Here is a 20,350-nt window from a genome sequence, read left to right as displayed (position 1 = left end):
GAGGGACAGTGGTGATGGTTGCACAATGATGTGAATATACTTAATGCCACTGAACTATACACATTTGAAAATGGTTAAGATGGCAAATCTCATGTCTATTTTACTACAATTTAAAGAAAAGCTAGAAAAAAAGGAAATAGCTAACTAACTCCGCTTATTTTTCCCTCAAGGAGAAAAGAAAAACATCATTCCTGGAGAGGTAGGGAGAGTAATGAAGGACGGAACCATAGGTCCTCCACATAAAAATACCACACGTTTTCAAGCTTTTCAAATTTCAGACTCAGCTACAGAACAGTCCAACCAGTCACATCTACCCCCAGGAGCCAAAGAAAGCTACTCACCTCACTGAGGTAAATAAAAAAAGAGCAGGTGGATCCATCCACTCCATAGTCTGCGTAGCAGGGATCTGAACGCCACATGTCTTTCATCCACTGAAACAAGAAGAACATCTCTGAGCAGCCCATTCACAGGCCCTCCACATCTGCTGACAGGGAAGGCGAGGATAGAATGGTGAAGATGGAGTGAATGGCTCAAGCTGTGGCCTGAAGAACTGAGTGACAGAGTCACTGAGCCGAGGTCAAGATAGCCAGGTGTGCAGCTCACCTCCTTGGACGATTAACAGGAAGACACTGGCTTACGTTAGGCCTCAGCAGAAGCGCTTAGAGTGGAGAGTAAGGTCGTGGTACAGCAGGCAATAAAGCCCAGGAGAGGCGGTGGCTTAGGGATTTTTATCAAGATCAAGTGCCTAATGGGACTCTGATATCTACACCCCCTCCAGGAACTCCAGTTCCAACAGCCCACAGCATGGTACCTGAAATACAGTGTGTGAAGGAGGGCACGCACGAGCGTTGATGGACGGCCCACATGGATACCACCCAAATGCTTCTGGGGTTGGTCCCACTGTCCTAACTACATTCCTGAATGGACACTGTTCTCTGAAAACTACTGAGCAGGGAGTGGTCTCCCCAGGGGCAGGCCATACAAATAGGATTTCTGGAAAAAAAAGCAGCCAAGTAAAAGAGCAGCCAAGTGTCTCTCGGTACTCAACCACAAATACAAATGTGACACTTAAACCACAATCTGGAGGCTTCAGAGCAGGAGCCTGGGGATGGAGAGGGTGGGGAGTTGGACACTAAATAACAGCAGTTCCTTGTCATTGGTCCTTCAAGGATCACTTGCTGGAGGCTGGGAAACAGAGAGGGGAAGTCAGCTTCAAAGACTCAGCAGGTGCCTGAAATGGCCCAGGCTCTCTCATGCTGACCAGTGAGAGCCATTGTTGACCAACCCCACGTGGCTGACATAGGCATAGCAGGGTTGTCATAGCCACAGACAAAGCCGGCAGGATGGAGGCACCCCATAAATGATCCATGTCAAGGGCTCACTCACCCATTTGTGTCACTGAGGAGGAAAAGGAAGAGAAGGGAAAAAGAAGGGGTGTTTGTGCAGATTGGGGATGATGAAAATGACCCTGCTTGCCTCTGCCTTACCTTGATCTTTCCCTCACAGTGAGGATAGCCGTCCATAGGAGGCAATACACATTTTTCTTGAGCTCCGTTAATGATATCTGTGAAGAATGAAAAACAACAAAGGATACAATGAGATCATAAAACACAAGCCTAACATTCTTGTAAGCCAAGAGGTAGGGAGAGAAACCAAAAAAGAAAGGTCTCTGTTGGCAGCCATGCTCTGATACATGGAGCCCCTCCAGCTCCAATATATCTAACTGGTCCAGAGTGATGACTGACCTGAGGACAGCCCAACTACAGGCTGGCCAGAGACCTATGACAACATGTGTGGTCCGGCTTAAAAAAGTGAGCCAAGCCAACCGGAGCGCTTGCTTAGAAATCAGCAATAGGGAAACTAAGAAACCAAACGAGCAGGGAGCAGGAGATAAAGCCATGTGATTAGGAGGGTTCTCCAGCACTGGTAGGGACATTCTAGGCTATGTGGGCAAGCTGGGGCCATGAACAGACCTTGTGAAGACAGCTGCATGAACTGAGAAAGCCAACAGGCCAGAGAGGTGTGAATAGAGCTGGTGCACAGAGAGCCATGAGACGTATCTACACCATCCTAAGGAACTCCTGCCCTGCATCCATGGGATACAGCTTCTTACAGACCCAGTCCTTAGATTTCCATGAAGTTCTCCTTATTGTTTTAAATACTTCCTCACAATAAACTCCTTTTATATTAGCTAGCTTGAATGGGTTCCTATTCCTTGTAACTGTAGGGTCAAAACGAAAACAAATGCCTTTGAGAAGCTAAGGGTCATTTCTTTCTGATAGAAACATTCAATATACTCCTCCTAGCTATTTAAAACCATGTATTATTGTGAACTAGAGTCATCCTACAGTGCTATAGAACACCAGAGCTTATTCCTCCTGTCTAGCTATAAAGAAATGAGAAATGTTTGAGATTATGAATATGCTAATTACCCTAATCTGATCACTGTACATTTTATGTATCACAACATCATATCACTAAGTACCCTATAAATATGTGTAATTATGTCGATTTAAAAAAATTAAATGAAGCTTACGGTCTAATGGTGGAGAACATACAAATAAATGAACAATGAACAATGGAACAACAGTATAACAGGCATTATGGCAGGGCTGGGCAAGGCAAGATACCCAACCCACTCTCCAAAGCTCCAAGAAGGCCTCCTGCATCCAGTGACATCTTAGCCGAGATGTGAAGACAAAGTAGGAGTGAGCCAGCCAAAGGGACAATCTAACGATGCCGTTCAAGGAACTGAGGTGGTCTCAAACAGAAAGAAGTGTGAGGTACTCAGGTCAGACAGGAGATGCAACAGGAAAGGCTTCAAATGCCACAATAAGTACCCTGATCTTTACCCTAAGAACATGGCGGAATAATGTTATGGAGGGGAAGATTATGATCACACTGTTATGTAGGAATGACCATTTTAGTCGGAAAACAAGACAACCCTAAACCTATATGCTTCTCTTTTCAGACCTACTATATTTTCCAGAAATGTCTCGAAAATATCATTACCTACTGCCAATAGTTTTCTAAAGAAAGCATTAATCAAAAATTAGGTTCCAAACTGCAGTATTATTTCACAGCGGTATTGAAATGATAACTCAGTGGCTGCTGGGACTGAGACAGAAGTTAGTGCTACGGAGGATTTTACCTGCCCCTTGAAAACCAGTTATTTTGATAGTCTGTCACCAAAATTCTTGACCTCTTGATTCAAGTATTTCAACAAGCCCTCTACCTGCTAAGAATAACTAGAGCATAAAAATAAATACCCTATTTCTCATGGGTCTCTTAGTAGTTAAAATGGAGGTTACTTGGCTTGTCAGAGCCCCTGTTGCATGATCTGTAAAATGGGAATGACTCCGCCTCTATTTCATCCAGCTCTTACTAACCATCAAGAGGCTGGCCTGGCACGCCCAATGGCAGATACCACGGACCACAGCAGGTGCTTAAAAGTTGGCATTTGCTATATAATTCCACGCAACTTTCACTTGCTATAGCTGGGAAAGCAGCATTTCAAATGCACAGACACTTCTGGAAAAGCATTCTGTGTTTTTGAAATAGATGCAGACTTGAGGTGGGGCTCTCCTTCTAGCTGCCAGCTCCAGAAGCCCTAAACAAATGGAATGCCTCACCAAAGAATAGTATTTTGCAATGACCATTATTCCTATCACTATTTTTAATTCTGATCTTGCTTGTCAATGCTTACTTGGCATGATGGGGGGTTTTGGCCAAGCAAATGAGCAGCAGCAGAGAGGTTCCACAAAATTAGGCACAGTCTATGAGAGCCTGGGGTTGGTAATCAGACATTTTAGGGGGTACTTGGTGGGGAAATGCCACCCCCTTTACACCACAGATACTATTCTACTCCTGAAATATTCACTGCCATCTAGAGGCTACTGACATGGTGGTGTGGTAGGGCGGGGTGAAGCAGGCTCACTCAATGAGAAAATAAACTAACAGGTCCCTGAAGGCCTGCAAGCAACGCCCCAGTGCTGACAGTGTGGGTCCATTCATTAAGAATTTCAAAGAATAAAGTTAAGGGTCAGCAAACTTTTTTTGTAAAGAAACAGAGAGTAAATATTTAAGGCTCTGTGAGCCACAAGGTCCCTTTCTCAACTACTCAACTCTGCTGTTGTCATGAAAAAGCAGCCACAGATAACAGCTGAACAAATGGATGGGCTGTGTTCCAATAAAACGTTATTTACAGAAGCAGGCACAGACCCCCCTGTTGCTATGCTAGGAGATTCCCAAAACAACGCCCCTCGTTTCTGCCAAAGCCTGCTGGACTGACTTCTTTCAAGGCTCCCTGCAGGCCTTCCTCTCCCTGGAATGTCCTTCTCCTCAGTCCTTCCAGGCCACCACTCTTCCTCTGCCCAGTTAAAGCCCCTTCCTCTTTCTTCAGCTAAAGCAACAGTCCTTAATTCTTCCTTCCCAAGCCTAGTCAGGATTTTGTTAGGAATCCTGTCCTCCTCTGGGCTTCCCTGGCCTCCTGCTCATGTCTCTCCTACTGCAGAGAGTGATCACGTTATTCCTTTATGGCAGTCCATCTCCCCTCCTAGCACATGAGGAACCTATAGGAAGGTTACGTCTTCCTGCTGGATCTCCAGACACTAAGTGCCATCTGACTGAATAAACACAGGCATGTTCCCCTCTGCCCAACGGGCCTGACTCCTGGGCTCAGGGAGAACTAGACTGAGCAGAGACTCCCACCAGGCCAGGGCTTTTCCTCTTCCTCAAACTGGCGGTTTGTCAGCTAATTCGACAGTCTCCTCTGCAACTCCATGTTCTTATACACGAATTTTCTCTCCTTTATTTAGTTACACAGTGATGGGTCTGAATAGATAAGGGGCTTCCAGAGGCATTGGCTTAAGAGTGCTCAAGGTTCTCAGGTAGAGGGAATCTGTGTCTGCAAGAAACTGGGAGTCCCAGCCTTCCCAGCATGGGGCAGAACTGCTCCCAAACCTGACCGGGAATAACCTGACCAAGACTTTCCATCACACCATAGCTCATAAGGACTTTCAGCTCCTTTTCAGAGGATGGCTCCTCATTTTGTTTCTATCAAATGACCAAAATTCTATAAACATTTTTATTAGTTTGTGTCCATGGAGGACCTTCCTACCTGTGGAAATGTCTCTCATCTAAGTTTGGTTAAGAAACAAAACTTTGAGCCAAAAAAGGTTAAAGTAACTGCTTTCCAGAGGAAACTGAGCTTACTATACACAAGCTCTCTTCAAAAGAGGGAGGTGGGTACTATGCTTATAGCCTGGGTGACGGTATCCACGGGACCTCAAGCCTCAGCATCACATAGTTTACTCATGTAACAAACTTTTATTATAAGGAGTCCACGTCATACAAGTTGAAATAAAATAAAAAGTGAGGGCATAAAAAGAAAAATGGAGAAAGATCCTGCCAAGATATGTAACTTGAAAGCTCTGCCTGCTGTTTATCCCAAGCTTTCCCCATGCCATTTTTTTTAAATGTTGAAAGGGCAAGGGAAAATAAAAATTTTAAGTGTAAGCAATGAAGCTCAGCTCTGTTTAGGATTCGGTTTAATCCGTTACCCTTACACCAGCCCAGGTTGCAACATCTTTCCCCCAAAACTTCACCGCTGTATGATCCTATGGCATTGGCAACCAGGTATCTACACAGAAGGCAGATTACGCAGGTGTAAAAATTCTGTTGCTTTATCAGTCACTTGTGCCCATACGATGTAGTGGGTGTTCGAATATGGGTTTAATCTAAGTGAACAAACACTTTTCCTGCCATCAAAAATGCTTAAGATTCAGGAGGAACATACACACTGCAGGAGCAGAAGCAGCACGAGATGTCACAAATACACGCAGCGGGGGCGTTCCTGTGAGGCATGGATCCAGATTCTCCCTGACAGTCCCAACAGACACACACGTATCGAGAGAGACGTGTGCAGAGGGAAACAATGGCATTTCACATACATATTAAGAAGCGAAAGGGACAAAGAAATATGAAACCAGACAGATGTGTGTGTGTGTGTGTGTGTGTGTGTGTGTGTGTGTGTGTGTGTGTGTGTGTGTGTGTATTTCTTGCTGTCTGTGGCCTCAGAGCAAGGAAGGAAAAAGGGGAGAGTCAGGGCAGGAGAAGTTGGTACGGCGGTCTCAAAGGAACGGTGAGAATAGAAATAGCGTAATACAGGACAGGAAAAGAAATGGATGGGGGATAACTTGCCTTGATACATCACATACATTATCCCGTTTTAGAAAAAAGGAAGATGGTTACCTCATCTGACAGTCTGAAAAGGAAAGCCTTTAAAATCCTCAGCACTGACCTCCTAATTTAGCTCACCTTCACTGGGCATCTGCTGCCTGCCACGTGCTGAAATGCCAACACTGCATCCTTGTAAGACTCAGCCCTGCCTTCTGGGGGCTGGCACTCGTGGGAGGAAGGGAAACCACACACAACAGTGAATGAGGTACCCGGCAACGAAGCCTCCTCTACCCGTCGGTACTCCCAGGACATATGCCCAGCACACTGGAGACCACATCTTGTTTAATAACGGAAGGAACAAATGCAATGAAGAAATGGAGTGCCCAAGTTCCAAAGAACTGAAGAGGAAAGAAAGTGCCACAGATAAAAAGCAGTGGGAGAGCCTTACTTGGAGTCACTGACCCAAGAAGTCCGAGTTCTGGACTGCACATGCCACACAGCTGAGGAAAACAGCAGGAAGCTGCAGTAGTGGGAGACAAGTCATTCCTGACGCTGGGAGAAGGGACATGGCCTCGCCCCCATGTGAATTACTGACAGTCGCATCTTACTGGTATTCAAAAAAGAGAGGTTTATGGTTGTATGAGAGATTTTTTTGTTTTGTTTTGTTTTTTGTTTTGAGACAAAGTCTGGCTCTGTCACCTAGGTTGGAGTGCAGTGGCACAACCTCAGCCTCCCAGGTTCAAGCGATTCTCCTGCATCAGCCTCCCAAGTAGCTGGAACTACAGGTGTGTGCCATTGTGACTGGTTAGTTTTTGCATTTTTAGTAGAAATGTGGTTTCACCATGTTGGCCAGGCTGGTCTCGAACTCCTGGCCTCAATCGATCCATCCGCCTCAGCCTCCCAAAGTGCTGGGATTACAGGCATAAGCCACTGCACCCGGCCTGGAGAAAATCTTAATAAATCATTTGTTAACTGTCCCACTGCTTGTATAAATCAGATGCTAGGTGCCTTGGGTGTCACACAAGGCTACTTGCACCTTCTAATTGCCTAGGATCAATATTCATACGTATATAAAGATGCTATTGTCCATTTCTTTTTAAGTATCACCAACTATCAACTAAGCGGCATCATAAAACATTCACTTACTACAAACAAAGTTTTTAATAACCACTCCTCACTGCTGAACAAAGGAGATCTGGAAATACGGTTACAAAAAGAATCTTAAAAACAAAGAGGCTGGAAGTCAGGGGTTAATCTCACTTCTGCCAATGCTTAAAGGTGGTACCATGTGTAAGAATCTCAACTACCTGTTCCTAGGCGAGGATGATAAAGTGAGGAAGTGGAATGGAGGAGAGTGGATGCAAGAGAGAGAGAGAGACAGGAGTTTGCATGCGAGCTCACACAGAACACAGTTCTTTCAGAGCAATGGCTGACCATATTAGGAAGTGAGCCTTTATTAAGGCTCACTTTTCCATACACTAATTCTATATAGCAAAGACGACAGGTGTTGTTTGAGATGACACCTGTTTTTAACAACCTGTAGAACACAGGTCCATTAACTTTTTATCTAGTTCTGGACAGGCATCTGATAGATTAAGGGCATCTAAGTCCATCGCCATTGCCATTTTAAAGGTTAAAAAAAGGGAAGAAAAAAATAGAAGAAAAAGTAGGTTTATAAAAACTCTCAGAAACCTCAAAGAACATGAGTATCTGTTGACCCCATGAAGTTACAGGAAACTGATTCAATCTCCTTACCCAGTTGTTTTGCCGACCCTAAGATAATCAACTTCACGAGCAAGGGCTCCATTCAGTGCAATGACACTCTAAACATATTTTCTCTCAAAAGATAAAGGTCTCCAGCAATTCTATTTTGTGTCAGACAAGGTAGCATTTCTCTTGGCACACCTGATATGAACATGTGGCCATGCTTATCAGATGGCCCCTGCAAAGTGCAGCCAAACGAGCGTGCCACTGGCCTGGCTGCTCAGCCATGGCTGGGAACCGACTCAATCTCCACAATGGGCTTGGAGACACAGCCCTTGCCAGCACCTCCATCAGCTGGCTTGGCTTCAGGAGTGGATGGCAATAAATCAGACTGAAGCCAGCCATGATGGAATATAGTCTCCCATTGAAAATGACCTCACCAGTCACTCAGCTTGGCAAATATTCATTTAGGAATGCTTTACTTTTGCGCCATAAATAAAGTAATTTGATTTCTGTAACTAAGTCATGTACATGAATTCCACAACCAGGGCCCCATAATAATAGGAAGTTTCCTCCTCAACAAAGCAATTGAGAAGTCAAGACATGGGAAACAGGCAAGACTCACTCATGGACCCCCAGAGGTGTATACTGGGATCTTTGAAAATACTTGTTTGTATATCGTTTTTGTTTTGTTTTTTAATCTAAGTTGAAAATAGAATCATCATTGCATAAAATAATTTTAGAGCTGCAAGGGACTTCTGAAACCACACCATTCAACCCTCTACTTTTCCTGATTCATAACAGTAAGGCCTAGCGAGATGAAGTGCCTTCCTCATTCATGGATTAAACAAAATCCACTAGCACCTTCCATATGCAACGCACTCTGCATGTTCAACGAGGCATTTGCCTTCTGAGTCAAGATTATTTCCACAACACTGTTGAAATGCACATCATCATCTTCATGTTCTGCATGGGAAATTTCAAGAGTGAACACAATTAACAAATTCTTATTCCCTCTTGAAGAAGCACCTCCAAGGGCCTCATGGACTTGCTGTATAAAAACCAGAAGCTACAGTACTGCCTGTGTACAAATACTATGGACATAATGGAACTCAACAAGAAAATCAAATTCAGTGTATATATATGGGTTCTCTATGTATAGCTTTTCAAGAATAGAACTAATGTATAAAAAGAATAAAGTTGTGATGACTATGAAAACACACTGCCAAGATAATGTCATAAAATTTCAAATCACAATTCAGCCAAATAACTCCAGATTCTTCATACCTCCTTTTGTCATACCCTCTGTCATTTATTTAATCTATTTTATGGCAGGATTGTCTAATTAAGCTGTTAAGCCAGCATTAAGATTTTTCCTTTTTTTGGTAAATTAGTATTAAAAAGGGGACCTAGGACTGAGATTCTCAGTATGAAAAACAGTTATATAAGAATGCTATACATATACACAGCCACAACATCATATATACACCAACCCTCCATTCTGATAAGCCCCCTGGTGTTACTACTAGAAATGGTCAGCCAGGGAAAAGGTTATCCACACACCTAGGAGCACACACATGACAGGAAGAACACAGCTGGGGTTAAATAATTGCTACTGACAAAAGTGGGCAGAGCTTATCACCATTAGTCATCAGGGAAATAGAAATCAAGAGCACAATGAGGTACGACTTCACATCAACTAAAATAGTTATAATAAAAATTCAGACAATAACAAGTGTTGACAAGGATGTAAAGAAAGTAGAACCCTCAACTAGTAAAAATATAGAATAGTGTAGCTGCTTTGGAAAACAGTCTAGCAGTCCTTAAAAAGTTAAACAGACTTATCACTTGAGTCAACAATTCTACTCCTTCGTTTACACTATGAAAGAATAAAAACATAACTACACAAAAATTTGTATGTAAACATTCATAATAGCCTTATTCATAACAGCCAAAATTTGGAAACAATACAAACACCCATCATCCAATTAACAGACCAAATATGGTATACCCATAAAATGGAATATTATTCAGCCATTAAAAGGAATGAGGTGCTAATCCATGCTTCACAGATGAACCTTGAAAACATTATGCTAGATGAAAGCAACCAGTCACACAGGCCACATATGAGATTCCATTTACATGAAATGTTCAGAACCTATAGGCAAATCTAGAGAGAGAGTGAATTCGTGGTTGTTTAGGGTTGAGGAAAGGGAGGAGAGGTGATATGGTATTTCTTTTTGAGGTGATGAAAATATTCTAACACTGACTATTGTGGTGGCTGCACAACTGAATATACTAAAAGCCACACTGAACTAATTATTTTGATTTTTTGTAGAGATGACGTCTTGCTATGTTGCCCAGGCTGGTCTCAAACTCTTGAGCTCAAGCCATCCTCCCATCTCAGCCTTCCAAAGTGCTGGGATTACAGGCATGAGCCACCACACTCAGCCCTAAAAGCCTCAAATCAAACACTTTAAATATGTGAAATGTGTGGTATGTAAATTATCTCAATAAAGCCATTACAAAAACCAGAAAAGTTCTGACATTGACTCATTCAACAAATACTGCACCTAAATTAGAGCATTTGTCATGATTTCAGTACCTTCCTGGGAAGCAAAGGGAAACACAAAACATTATTCACCTTGAGGGAGCCTTAAATATGCTTAGAACCCAAAACTTGCTCACCACAAAAGGCAATTAACAGCCCAATGCCATATACACTTTCCATGGGCTAGTAGATGGGACATGCGATGAGCCAGCAAAATGGGAAGAATGTGGAGCCCTGAATGTCAGTGCAGAGAAGAGCCATTCTATTGGTCTGGACTGCTCACTACTGGATTATCGTGTGACAAGAGAAACCATCCTCTGTCTCATTTCAACCATGAATTTTTGGGTCTCTTTGTTGCAGCAACTTAGTTTAAACCTTAAGTAACCACTGGAAAAATGGGATTTGAGTTGAGCTCTAAAGTAGAAGTAGACAGGAGAGAAAAGGAAAGATGAGTGCACTGAAGAACAGCAGTAATAATGATGGTAGCCAACAGACTGAGCATCTACTAGTAACACCACTGTATCTTACGTACACCGATTACTCGATTGAGCCTCACAATAATAAGTACTATTATCTTTCATTCTACTACAGAAGACACTGAGGCCCAGGCAGATTAAGTAACTTGGCCAAGGTCACAAGTTAGCCATTCCTAGCCCTATCTGCACATTTAAACATTTCTTGGGGACCTTTTAAGAATGTGCCTCACCCTCCAGGCATTCTTATTTGAGTGGCCCCAGGCAGTGGTTCTGCTACCCCCTTTTCTAATGCTCTCCCAACCTCAGGTGATTCTAAAAGGCAGCCACAGCTGGGAATCAATAGAATAAAAGGTGAAATAACAATGAGGAAAAGGAACGGCCAGAGATGGAAAATGGATTTTATGTTATGTTTCAACAATTAGAGTGTTTTACCAGGACAGCAAATCTACCCACAGTGGGTAGGCATAACCAATCAATCATCTCTGTCTGAGAGGGCACAGGAGAGCAGAGGGGGACAATTTGGTTAAAGCAGGGGACTCAGGGTAGGGTAGTAAGAAATACGGTTGGAAAGGTATGCTGACACGGCCTGCCACAGAATCATGAATTCCAGCCTCAGAACATAATTTATCACTGTTATCACAGCAGGAAACCGGAAGGCCACTGAAAACACTTGTGGAGTTTCAGTACAATGGCCAGGGGAAGTAACTAATGGTTTTTGAGTGGAGAAACAACATTTTGAAAAAAGGTGACATCCAGAGGAAAAGGGGAATGAAAGTCACATTTTGTGGATAAAATGTAACCATGTGTAATTTAAAAGATATTACTGTATAAAATCTTTACAGTTGAATAGAGTTTATATCTAACATTGTAAATGGCCCCGGAGTTGAAAACTGTCTTTCATTAGTAAGGAAGTCAGGGGTATTTTTCTGACACAAGGTCTTCAAAACAAATTAAGAATGCTCAACCCCCCTTCTTTGATTAACAGCAGCTTCTAATGCTTTTCTTAAATAGTCTCTTTAACATCCATTTTCATTAAATTAATGAAAATTAATTAAACATATTCCAAAATGCCGTCATCCCATCGGCCTCTAAAGTTACAAAGCTATAAAAATCTGCGTTCTCTAAATCTCCAAACAGTAGATCAACCCTCTCATAAGATACTATCTGGCCACCATGCAAGATGCCTCCTCGTTAGGAAGAGGCCTGCTCCTGGAACTGACACTGAAATGTGTCAGCAGAGAGTAGCACCCGCATGTCCCGGTCTTTTAAAGTCCTTGACCACACTGAACCTCATCAATGAAAAAGGTAGAAAATGTCATGACTATGCCCTGGAAAAGGCAGGGGCTTTGTCTTGTAAGAGATCTCAGCTGCGATTATCTCTCTGCCTTTTATTAATCACATAAGCTGAGCAGGTTACTTAACCTTCAGGAGTTTCTTCACTCAAAAAACAGAGTCAGCAAAGCCTTCTAACATCTGAGTCACCCTGGCTCCAGGTACTGTACCTGGCACTCATTTATAGCCTCATTCACCCTCAGGACAAACTTCCGAAGTAAAATATGGGATTTTGAAAAAGATAAAGCCATGAGAAGGAGAGATTGCCTGCACCACACTGAAACATCACACACTAGCTCTCATTAGATCATTTACTCTATTTGTACAATATACTCGTCCTATTGTATATTCTCTGTGCCTGTCTTGTCCGTCCCTAATTAATTTTGTCACAATGCTTGGTGGGGTATGAGGTATAGTCAATGACAAAAATGCTTTAGATCTTTTTCAATGAATATAATAGCAAAACAGTGTATGCTATATATATTCTAGCAGCTTTGAGACTGGAAGACAAAACTGAGTTTGTAATATGGTTTGGATAATTAGAGTGCTTTTTAATGCAAAACTCTGCATGTATTCATTTCTATGTAAATGCCATTTTCTGTAAGTTTATATTTAATTTTTGCTATCATTTCTTCTGCAACAAAATGTTCCTTAGTATTTTAAGTAATGATGTAAAGGATATGAAATATTCCACATGGGTATCATATATGTACTTAGTTACAACAAATGGGCCTAACAGGAAATAAACTAGGAGAATGCTAGTTTTATACATCAAAACAAACAAAAAGTTATACAGATATATTCCCAGAAAAAAAATGTTTCTATACATACATTTAAAAGAATAAGATATAATGCTAACATACTGAGACAACCTCAGCTGTCAATTTTGATTTAAGAAAATATACTGAGAAATAGGTGGGAGACATTAAAAATTCAAGATACTTGCAAAACGGTATTATATTCTCGAGTTGGGGGCCTAAGGTGATATTTATAACGATTCTCCTTTTCCAATAAACAAAATAGTGCCAAGCTTTTGCCAAGTCCCCTCTTCTCACATGCAGTTTACTAGAAGAAGGAAAGGGTGTTACACAGATAACTTACTGTAACAGTGACATGCCCTTGCAACACAGAGCACCCATATCTCACTTCAACCTCTCAAAGAGAGGTTTGATTTTTCTTCTAAAACAGGGTTCCATGTTAAGCACAGTTCAAAGATTTCTGCCTGCTCTTATCAAACTGTCAAAGGTGTTTTGAGTTTGGATTTTGTTAAAAATGAAAAGCAAAGCCATACATGTAGTTTATGTGTGTATATTGGTATTTCCCTTTTGCAACTGAAGAAGAAAAGAAATATGGAATCAATAACTGAGAGAAGGCTAGCTATATCCTTGGGCTGTTTTAAGATAGTATAAATTGCCCAAAATAGGTGTGTGCTCTTCATATCACACAATGCCCACTTTCTGAATCACTTGTCACAAGCGTCTTATAGCTGTTGGTTAGAAACAGGGATTCTATCTGGCCAGCCAGACATCTAGAGGCAAGGCGGAAGTGCTTCGACTATTCTCTTAACAGGAGATCAAGAAAAATTTTTGTTTTCACCGTCTCGCATAAACTGAGGTTTTCATTTTGTTTTGGTTGCTTGGTTGTGGTCTCTTACCTTACTTTTTAAACAGAAAAATAAATTGCAAGATAATGCAGAATTGAGATGACACCTTGATAATAAGGTTTTGGTCCTAGAGAAAGTAGGACAGAGAGAATGTATAAAAGAAGCTGAAAGCCAGAATATTTCAAACACCCACAAGCACAACAAATTCTTGGGTATGGTTTGAAGAAAGGCTAAAAGCTATTTAAATTGTAAGTCTCCTGTGACTGATCCAGAGTGATATGAAACCTACAAGCCATTGGCATAAAATATACATGCCAAGCCTGCTAGGTAATGTCCTTGGCTAGGATGCCTCTCAAAAACCAGATTGTGCCAGGTGCAGTAGTGCATGCCTACAGTCCCACCTACTGAGAAGGCTGAGGCAGGAAGATTGCTTGTGCCCAGTAGGTTGAGACCACCCTGGGCAACATAGCAAGACATGTTAAAAAACAAAAAATCAGGCTATCTTACAACTTAATTCCTTAGAACTTCTCCTGGCCCTTAGCAGGTATTCCTTCATGTAGAAAAGAACATGCTTTGTGTTAAGACCATGTAAATTTGGATACCAATACTCTGCTTGTAAAGTTAAGAGACTAATGTGCATATTCTGGGATGTTACAAGTATTCTTATAATCCTGGAATGCTATTCATCAACTCCACATAAAAGGCTAATGAATTTGTGAATGCAGGTTATTCCTAGTAGGAAACACAAAGGTTTTCAACTGCCTGGGAATTTGTTTGTTTCAGCAAGTAGTCTGTTCCCAGATGAATATTTGGTTTTCGAGTTAGCTCTTAGAAGGCACTGATCCTCAGGTGGTGGGATTACTACCTGAAAACCCATTCACCATCCCAGTATCCAGAATAAAGTGCAGTCCCTTGCTTACCCTCCAGCCATGGCATCCGGATAGGAGAGCAACTGTTAAATACACACGGTCCTTGCCAACCTAGAAATGGTGGTTATTGTAAATTGTACCTAACAGAAAAGAGCTAGCATGCATACCAAAACCAGGGGGAAGGCAGCACTGTGGTAACAGATAATTCAGACAGCTTCCCAGCCCAGAGCACACTGCTCAACTACACTACCTGTGTAAGAACCACATAACAGTTGACCTAGGATTCTTTAAAAACAAAGCTGAGAAACTATGCATTGGCAATAGCAGAGAAGCTTGTATTGGAACAATCTTCCCACAGATAACACTTACAATATGACACTGAAGAGTGAGGGAAAGTGAGCAGAAACTAGAAGGGATTTGATCCTTAAATTCTTTCTGGAAACTACACTGAATAAGACTCACATTTATATGGCTGTGCCCCAGAGGGGACTATCAAGTCTGGAAGGTAGCAAACAAAAGGCTACAGTCTCATTGGCTTGAGGTTTCATAGAATGAAGTTTTGCATAGTAGTGAAAAATTAAGGTAGCATATTCCCAAAAAGAGGGAGCCCAAAGAGGAGAACCCCAAAGTCTGTATATAAACTACCTTAAACTTCTTGAGCGACCCTAAAACTAAGCAAGCATTTGTGAGGGAGGCTCCAATAAAAGTTCAAAGTATTCACAAGACTTCAGCTGCTGCTCACTGCAGGGCAGCCACAGTTTAAATCCCAAAAAGTCAAAGGGTCAACATTTCAGGCTTTCCCGTGAAACCCCAGAAGGGCCTCACATCAGGCCCAGGACTTCAGATGGTCCAAGACTAGGGGAAAAAATGGAAACAGACACACCCTAACAAATCATAAAAGCAAGTCTTCTTAAGTTCAAGGCAGTAAGTCAGTAATTTAACTGCCTACTAGAAAAAAAATCAGTACTCTTCAGAGGAAGTTTACAGAACCCAGACACTCTATAGCATATCCTTGTCATGTCCAATACATAATAAAGAATTATTAAACATGTGGAGAAACAGGAAAACGTGAACAAGGCGAGAAAAACAGTCAACAAAAACAAGATGACGCAACTGTTGGAGAACTAACAAAGAATTTAAAGCGGTTATTATAAATAAGATTAAAGACAAAGGAAAAACGGTCATCAGTGAATAAAAGATCAGTAAATTTGAAAAAAAAAAAAGGAAATTACTTAACCTAAAAACAGAGACATTCAAGATTAAGACAAATAAAACACACAGAGTCTCCATGACCTGTGGAGAACATCATGTAGGCGAACCTTTGTGTAAACGGATGCCCAGAGGTAGAAAAGAGAAAAGAGACAAAAAATATTCGAAGAAATAATGGCTGACAACTTCCCAAATATGTTGAGGAACATTAACTTCAGATCCAGCAACTCAGTGAACCACAAGATAAAGACAATCACATTTATTATAATCAAACTGCTAAAAGCAAATGAGAAACGGAAAATGTTGAAAGCAGACAGAGAAAAACAAGACACATTACATAAAAGGGAACAAAGATGGCAATGTCACCTGACATCTCATCAGAAAAAGGAGGCTGGAAAACACACACACACACACACACACAGCATTTCTTAAATGCTGAAAGAAAACTTACTGTCAGCTCAGAATTCTATATTTATGTCTTTGAAAAATGCCAGCCCCTACCAAAAAAAGCCTTTTTAAGATAAATGAATAAAGATTTCACCCCCAGCAGACCTGTATGGCAAGAAATAATAAAAGAAGCTCTAGGTTGAAAGGGAAAGGACATTAGATGGTAACTTGGAACTACAGAAGGGATTAAGAGAATCAGAAATATTAATGTGGGGCTAAATATAAAACACTATAGTGTTTTCCTTCTCTTCATTTCTTTATCAGACAATTGACTGCTAAACATAAAAATCATATTAGGGTATAGTGAGATTTAAGGCCTTTATAGACGTAAGATATTGAACAACAATAGTACAAAGGATGGTGAATCAATATGCATTAAACATGAAATGTATAATATTAACTCTAACTATACTGTGATAAGAAAATACATTACAATCTCTGTAACAAGGGATGGCAAACTAAAGCCCTTAAGCCAAATCTGGCCCACTGCCTGTTTTTGTAAATAAAGTCTTATTGGAATATGCCCAAGCCAATCATTTACATAGTGTCCAGTGTTGCTCTTGTAGTACAATGACAGCGTTAAATCACTGCAACAGATCATAGACCATACGGTTCGCAAAGCTAAAAATATTTAATATTTGGCTGACATAAAAAGTCTGGCTTTACATAAGAAGTTTGTCAACCCCTACTCTATACAGTTCTTTGGTCTTACTATTTAAGAATTTTTTTGGTATCTAGGAAGTGGAATAGTGAAGACTTGCATCCCCCATGTCTCTTTCATTTTGAGACAAAGGGTGCCAGCTTGTGCAGGAATATCCATACTCCAAGGCTGGAGGCAAAATCAAGCCAAAACCAAAAGCGAACTGACATGAGTGTTGCTTTGTAATTATGAGCTCCAGCTCATACTCATGTGTTCCAGCACGTCCTTATTCTCCTCCAGTTACCGTTTATCTTCCCTTCCTAGCTGCCTGCCCTGTGGATGCCAACTCCATCATCAGACATAAAAGCAACAGCGTTACAGAAAATGTTAAACCAGCTCCCACAGCTGTGTAAGGTCAAACCCCTTTGACAAATCCCTTAATAGACACACGCCTCTCTTGGCGGTTCTGCCTCTCTGATTTAATCCTAAATAGAGAAAAATTAACCAAAAAAAAGTAGGTTCTTCAAAAAGATGAATAAGATTTATAAACCTCTGGCAAGAGGGATCAAGAAAAAGAAAACATAAATGAGTAATATTAAGAATGAAAGAGGGATATCACTATAATTCCTATAGATGTTAAAAGAATAATAAAAGAATGTTATGAGTAACTTTATGGCAATAGAATCTACTACTCAGAAAAAAAGACAGGCTCATGTGCCTCTAGCAGCATTATTCATAACAGCTCACAACTGGAAATGACTCACATGCTCATTATCAGGAAAACAGATAAACCGATTATGGTATGTTCATACAATAAAGTACTGCTCTGCGATTTTTTAAAAAGAATAAACTATTGACATATGCAGCACCATGGATCAATCTTGAAAACACTATGCTGAGAAAAAGAGGCCGGACTCTGCAAAAATGTTCATACTGTAAGATTTCATTTTGATGATGCTCAAGAACAGGCAAAATTAACCTATGGTGATTGAAATCAGAGTAGAGACTGCCTATGGGGGATGCAGACTGAATGGAAGGAGGCATGGGGGAACATTCTGGGGTGATGAATATGTTCCTTATCTTGCCTGTGGTGATTTTATAGATATATACATTTATTAAAACTCATCAAATTGTACACTTAAGAACTGGGCTGTGCAGGGTATGAAAATTAAGCTAAGTTGCTTAAATGTGTGCTTTCTCTGTGACTTAAGCACACAGATGAAGGATAATTTTCCTTTGCTAATCTTTAACAACTAACCCTTTGCCAACGACCTTCGCTGGAACTTACTCTACAACAAGCTCACATGCAACCTAAAGCACCTCAAATAACACCTTCAGTGACTTCCAATATTACATTTCATTGTGGGCTGGCAGTGCTAAAGGGTCCATCTCTTTAGTTTGGTTACAAAAGTGCATAAAACTAAAGTTTAATCTTCATCTTGGAAATTATAATCTTGGACTTAAGTACAAACTGTTGGTAAAGTGTTCTTCTCTGTCACTGAGTGCATTTAGGTGTCTCCTATTTGCAGTGAACTAGTTAATTGTGTACAGTGTTGGGCCCAAAGCTGAAGAGAGGTTTAAAAAACAGCCTTTACTCCATTAAGGTTAACCGCACATGTGCAGAAAGAGTCACTAGTACTAGGAAATAATTCACCCTCAAGACATTCAACAGAAGGCAGGCTGTGATTTCATTCCTAATCCTGTCTGTAGGCTTCGACAGAAATCACCTGACTTCAATTTTACAACATGCCATCTTGATTTTTCAGCCTATCTGCAGGACCTGGCTCTGTCTTACACAGTAAGTGCCAATGTAAGTACTGAAAAGAGAAGATGGTCTAAATGAGGGAAATCTGAAAGGTAATCAGGAATTTATTATTTTCCAGCATCATGCAGTGCTAATAAACCCAAGGGTCAGAGAATGGTTGCTTCTTGCAAAAGTTATACTGAACAACCAACAGCGTAAGGAATTAATCTTCACTTTACTTCTGTTCTGCTCACTAGAACATAGAAAGGAATATAACAGCAACCTCTGCAACACGGCTGCAGATCAAAGAGTAATCACTAAAGCTTTCTATAATGATATGACAAAATTTCATGATATGAGCTTACAGGTATTCAGAGAGTTATATTCAAGGTGAGTGCAAGTCAGCTGGAAAGCCAGGAAGGAATTTCTTAAGCAGCAGCAAGGTTTGAGTGTTCCAGGGAAGATCCAAGGGTGGGTGTTTGCTACAGGAAGACAGAACTGCAACAAGAGGCCTTTGGACATGGACTATGGGATTAAAGGAAACCAGCTTTGAAATGGGAACTTTTTAAAATTTTTGAATGGAGTCTGTACACATCCAATCTGAAAAAATTCGTGAGGAATAAAAGAGGGGACAGGGGATAAATATTAGATACTGGGTTTGGGCTCTACCACTATGAAATCAGAAGAGGGGATATAACCACCTTTACCAACACTTGTAGTTCATCTTGCTGAAATAAAAAAGATCCTGATTCAGACACACTGCATTTTAAAAAACAAAAAAGCTACAAAACCTTAAATACAAATCTCACTTCAATTTATTCAACTTGATGAAGGTTGCAAATAGCATTCCAAATCCTACCTTACCTGCAGGCCTAGCTCAAGCTCTCCTCTATCTGTGAAACTTCACAAGAGTACTCCAGCCACAGGTACTTCCAGGGTGCCTGTGAACACCCATAAAATTTCTAGTCTATACTGAACAATCTAAAACTAAAAATCTGGTGTTTGCTTTGACCATCTTCTAATTGGAATTTGTTTGTGTGCAGAAATGCACATACCTACAAAGACTGCAAAGCCAGTGAGACCAACTTCCACAAAGTCAGCGGCCATGTGTCAGTCTGCTTTTGTATGCTCCAGAATAACACTGGCTCACAGAATTGATAGAGATTTTGTGGACTACAGATGGTGATAGTGGTATTGACGCTTGGAAAGATATAAATTCTAGGGAAGAAGAAGAAATGATGGGCAAGTGTTTTTGGGCAAGAAGGAAAAGTACAATTGGGAAGATCTAGGTAAGAATATTATTCTCAAATGGGACACTAACTTTCACAGGAAAGCAGAAGAATTCTTATCTTCTAAATGTGACTTCCTTCTTCTTCCATTCTTCTTTTGCCTTTTTCATTCAGAGGGAAAGTACAGTCTTAAACTGCTTTCATGCTTCCTGCCTGGAATCGTCTTTCATACAGAACACTCAACCAGCCCCAATCCCAACCCATGGTTCCTGCCTACATAAACACACTCAACCATCACCATTATGAACTACCTCTTCTCCAATTCCTATCCTAGACTAAGCTCTCAAGTATACTTCTGATCACATC

General features: G+C 41.0%; 1 protein-coding gene across 10 annotated transcripts in view; it reads right to left on the bottom strand.

Moving 5' to 3' along the window:
- MGAT5 (alpha-1,6-mannosylglycoprotein 6-beta-N-acetylglucosaminyltransferase) overlaps positions 1-20,350 on the bottom strand; it is a 327,811-nt gene that overhangs the window by 133,506 nt on the left and 173,955 nt on the right. For all 10 annotated transcript variants that reach the window (XM_031008588.2, XM_031008589.3, XM_019022285.4 and 7 more), the window contains 2 exons: positions 1,488-1,564; positions 342-431 (listed from right to left, as the gene is read on the bottom strand). In XM_031008588.2, the coding sequence (XP_030864448.2) occupies positions 342-431; positions 1,488-1,564 (167 nt within the window). The remainder of the gene's footprint in view (positions 1-341; positions 432-1,487; positions 1,565-20,350) is intronic.

This window comes from Gorilla gorilla, chromosome 11 (assembly GCF_029281585.2).
Source record: "Gorilla gorilla gorilla isolate KB3781 chromosome 11, NHGRI_mGorGor1-v2.1_pri, whole genome shotgun sequence".
Classification (NCBI taxonomy): Eukaryota; Metazoa; Chordata; class Mammalia; order Primates; family Hominidae; genus Gorilla; species Gorilla gorilla.
The sequence above is the reverse complement of the archived record's forward strand: the minus strand, read 5'-3'. Positions and strand labels throughout refer to the sequence as shown.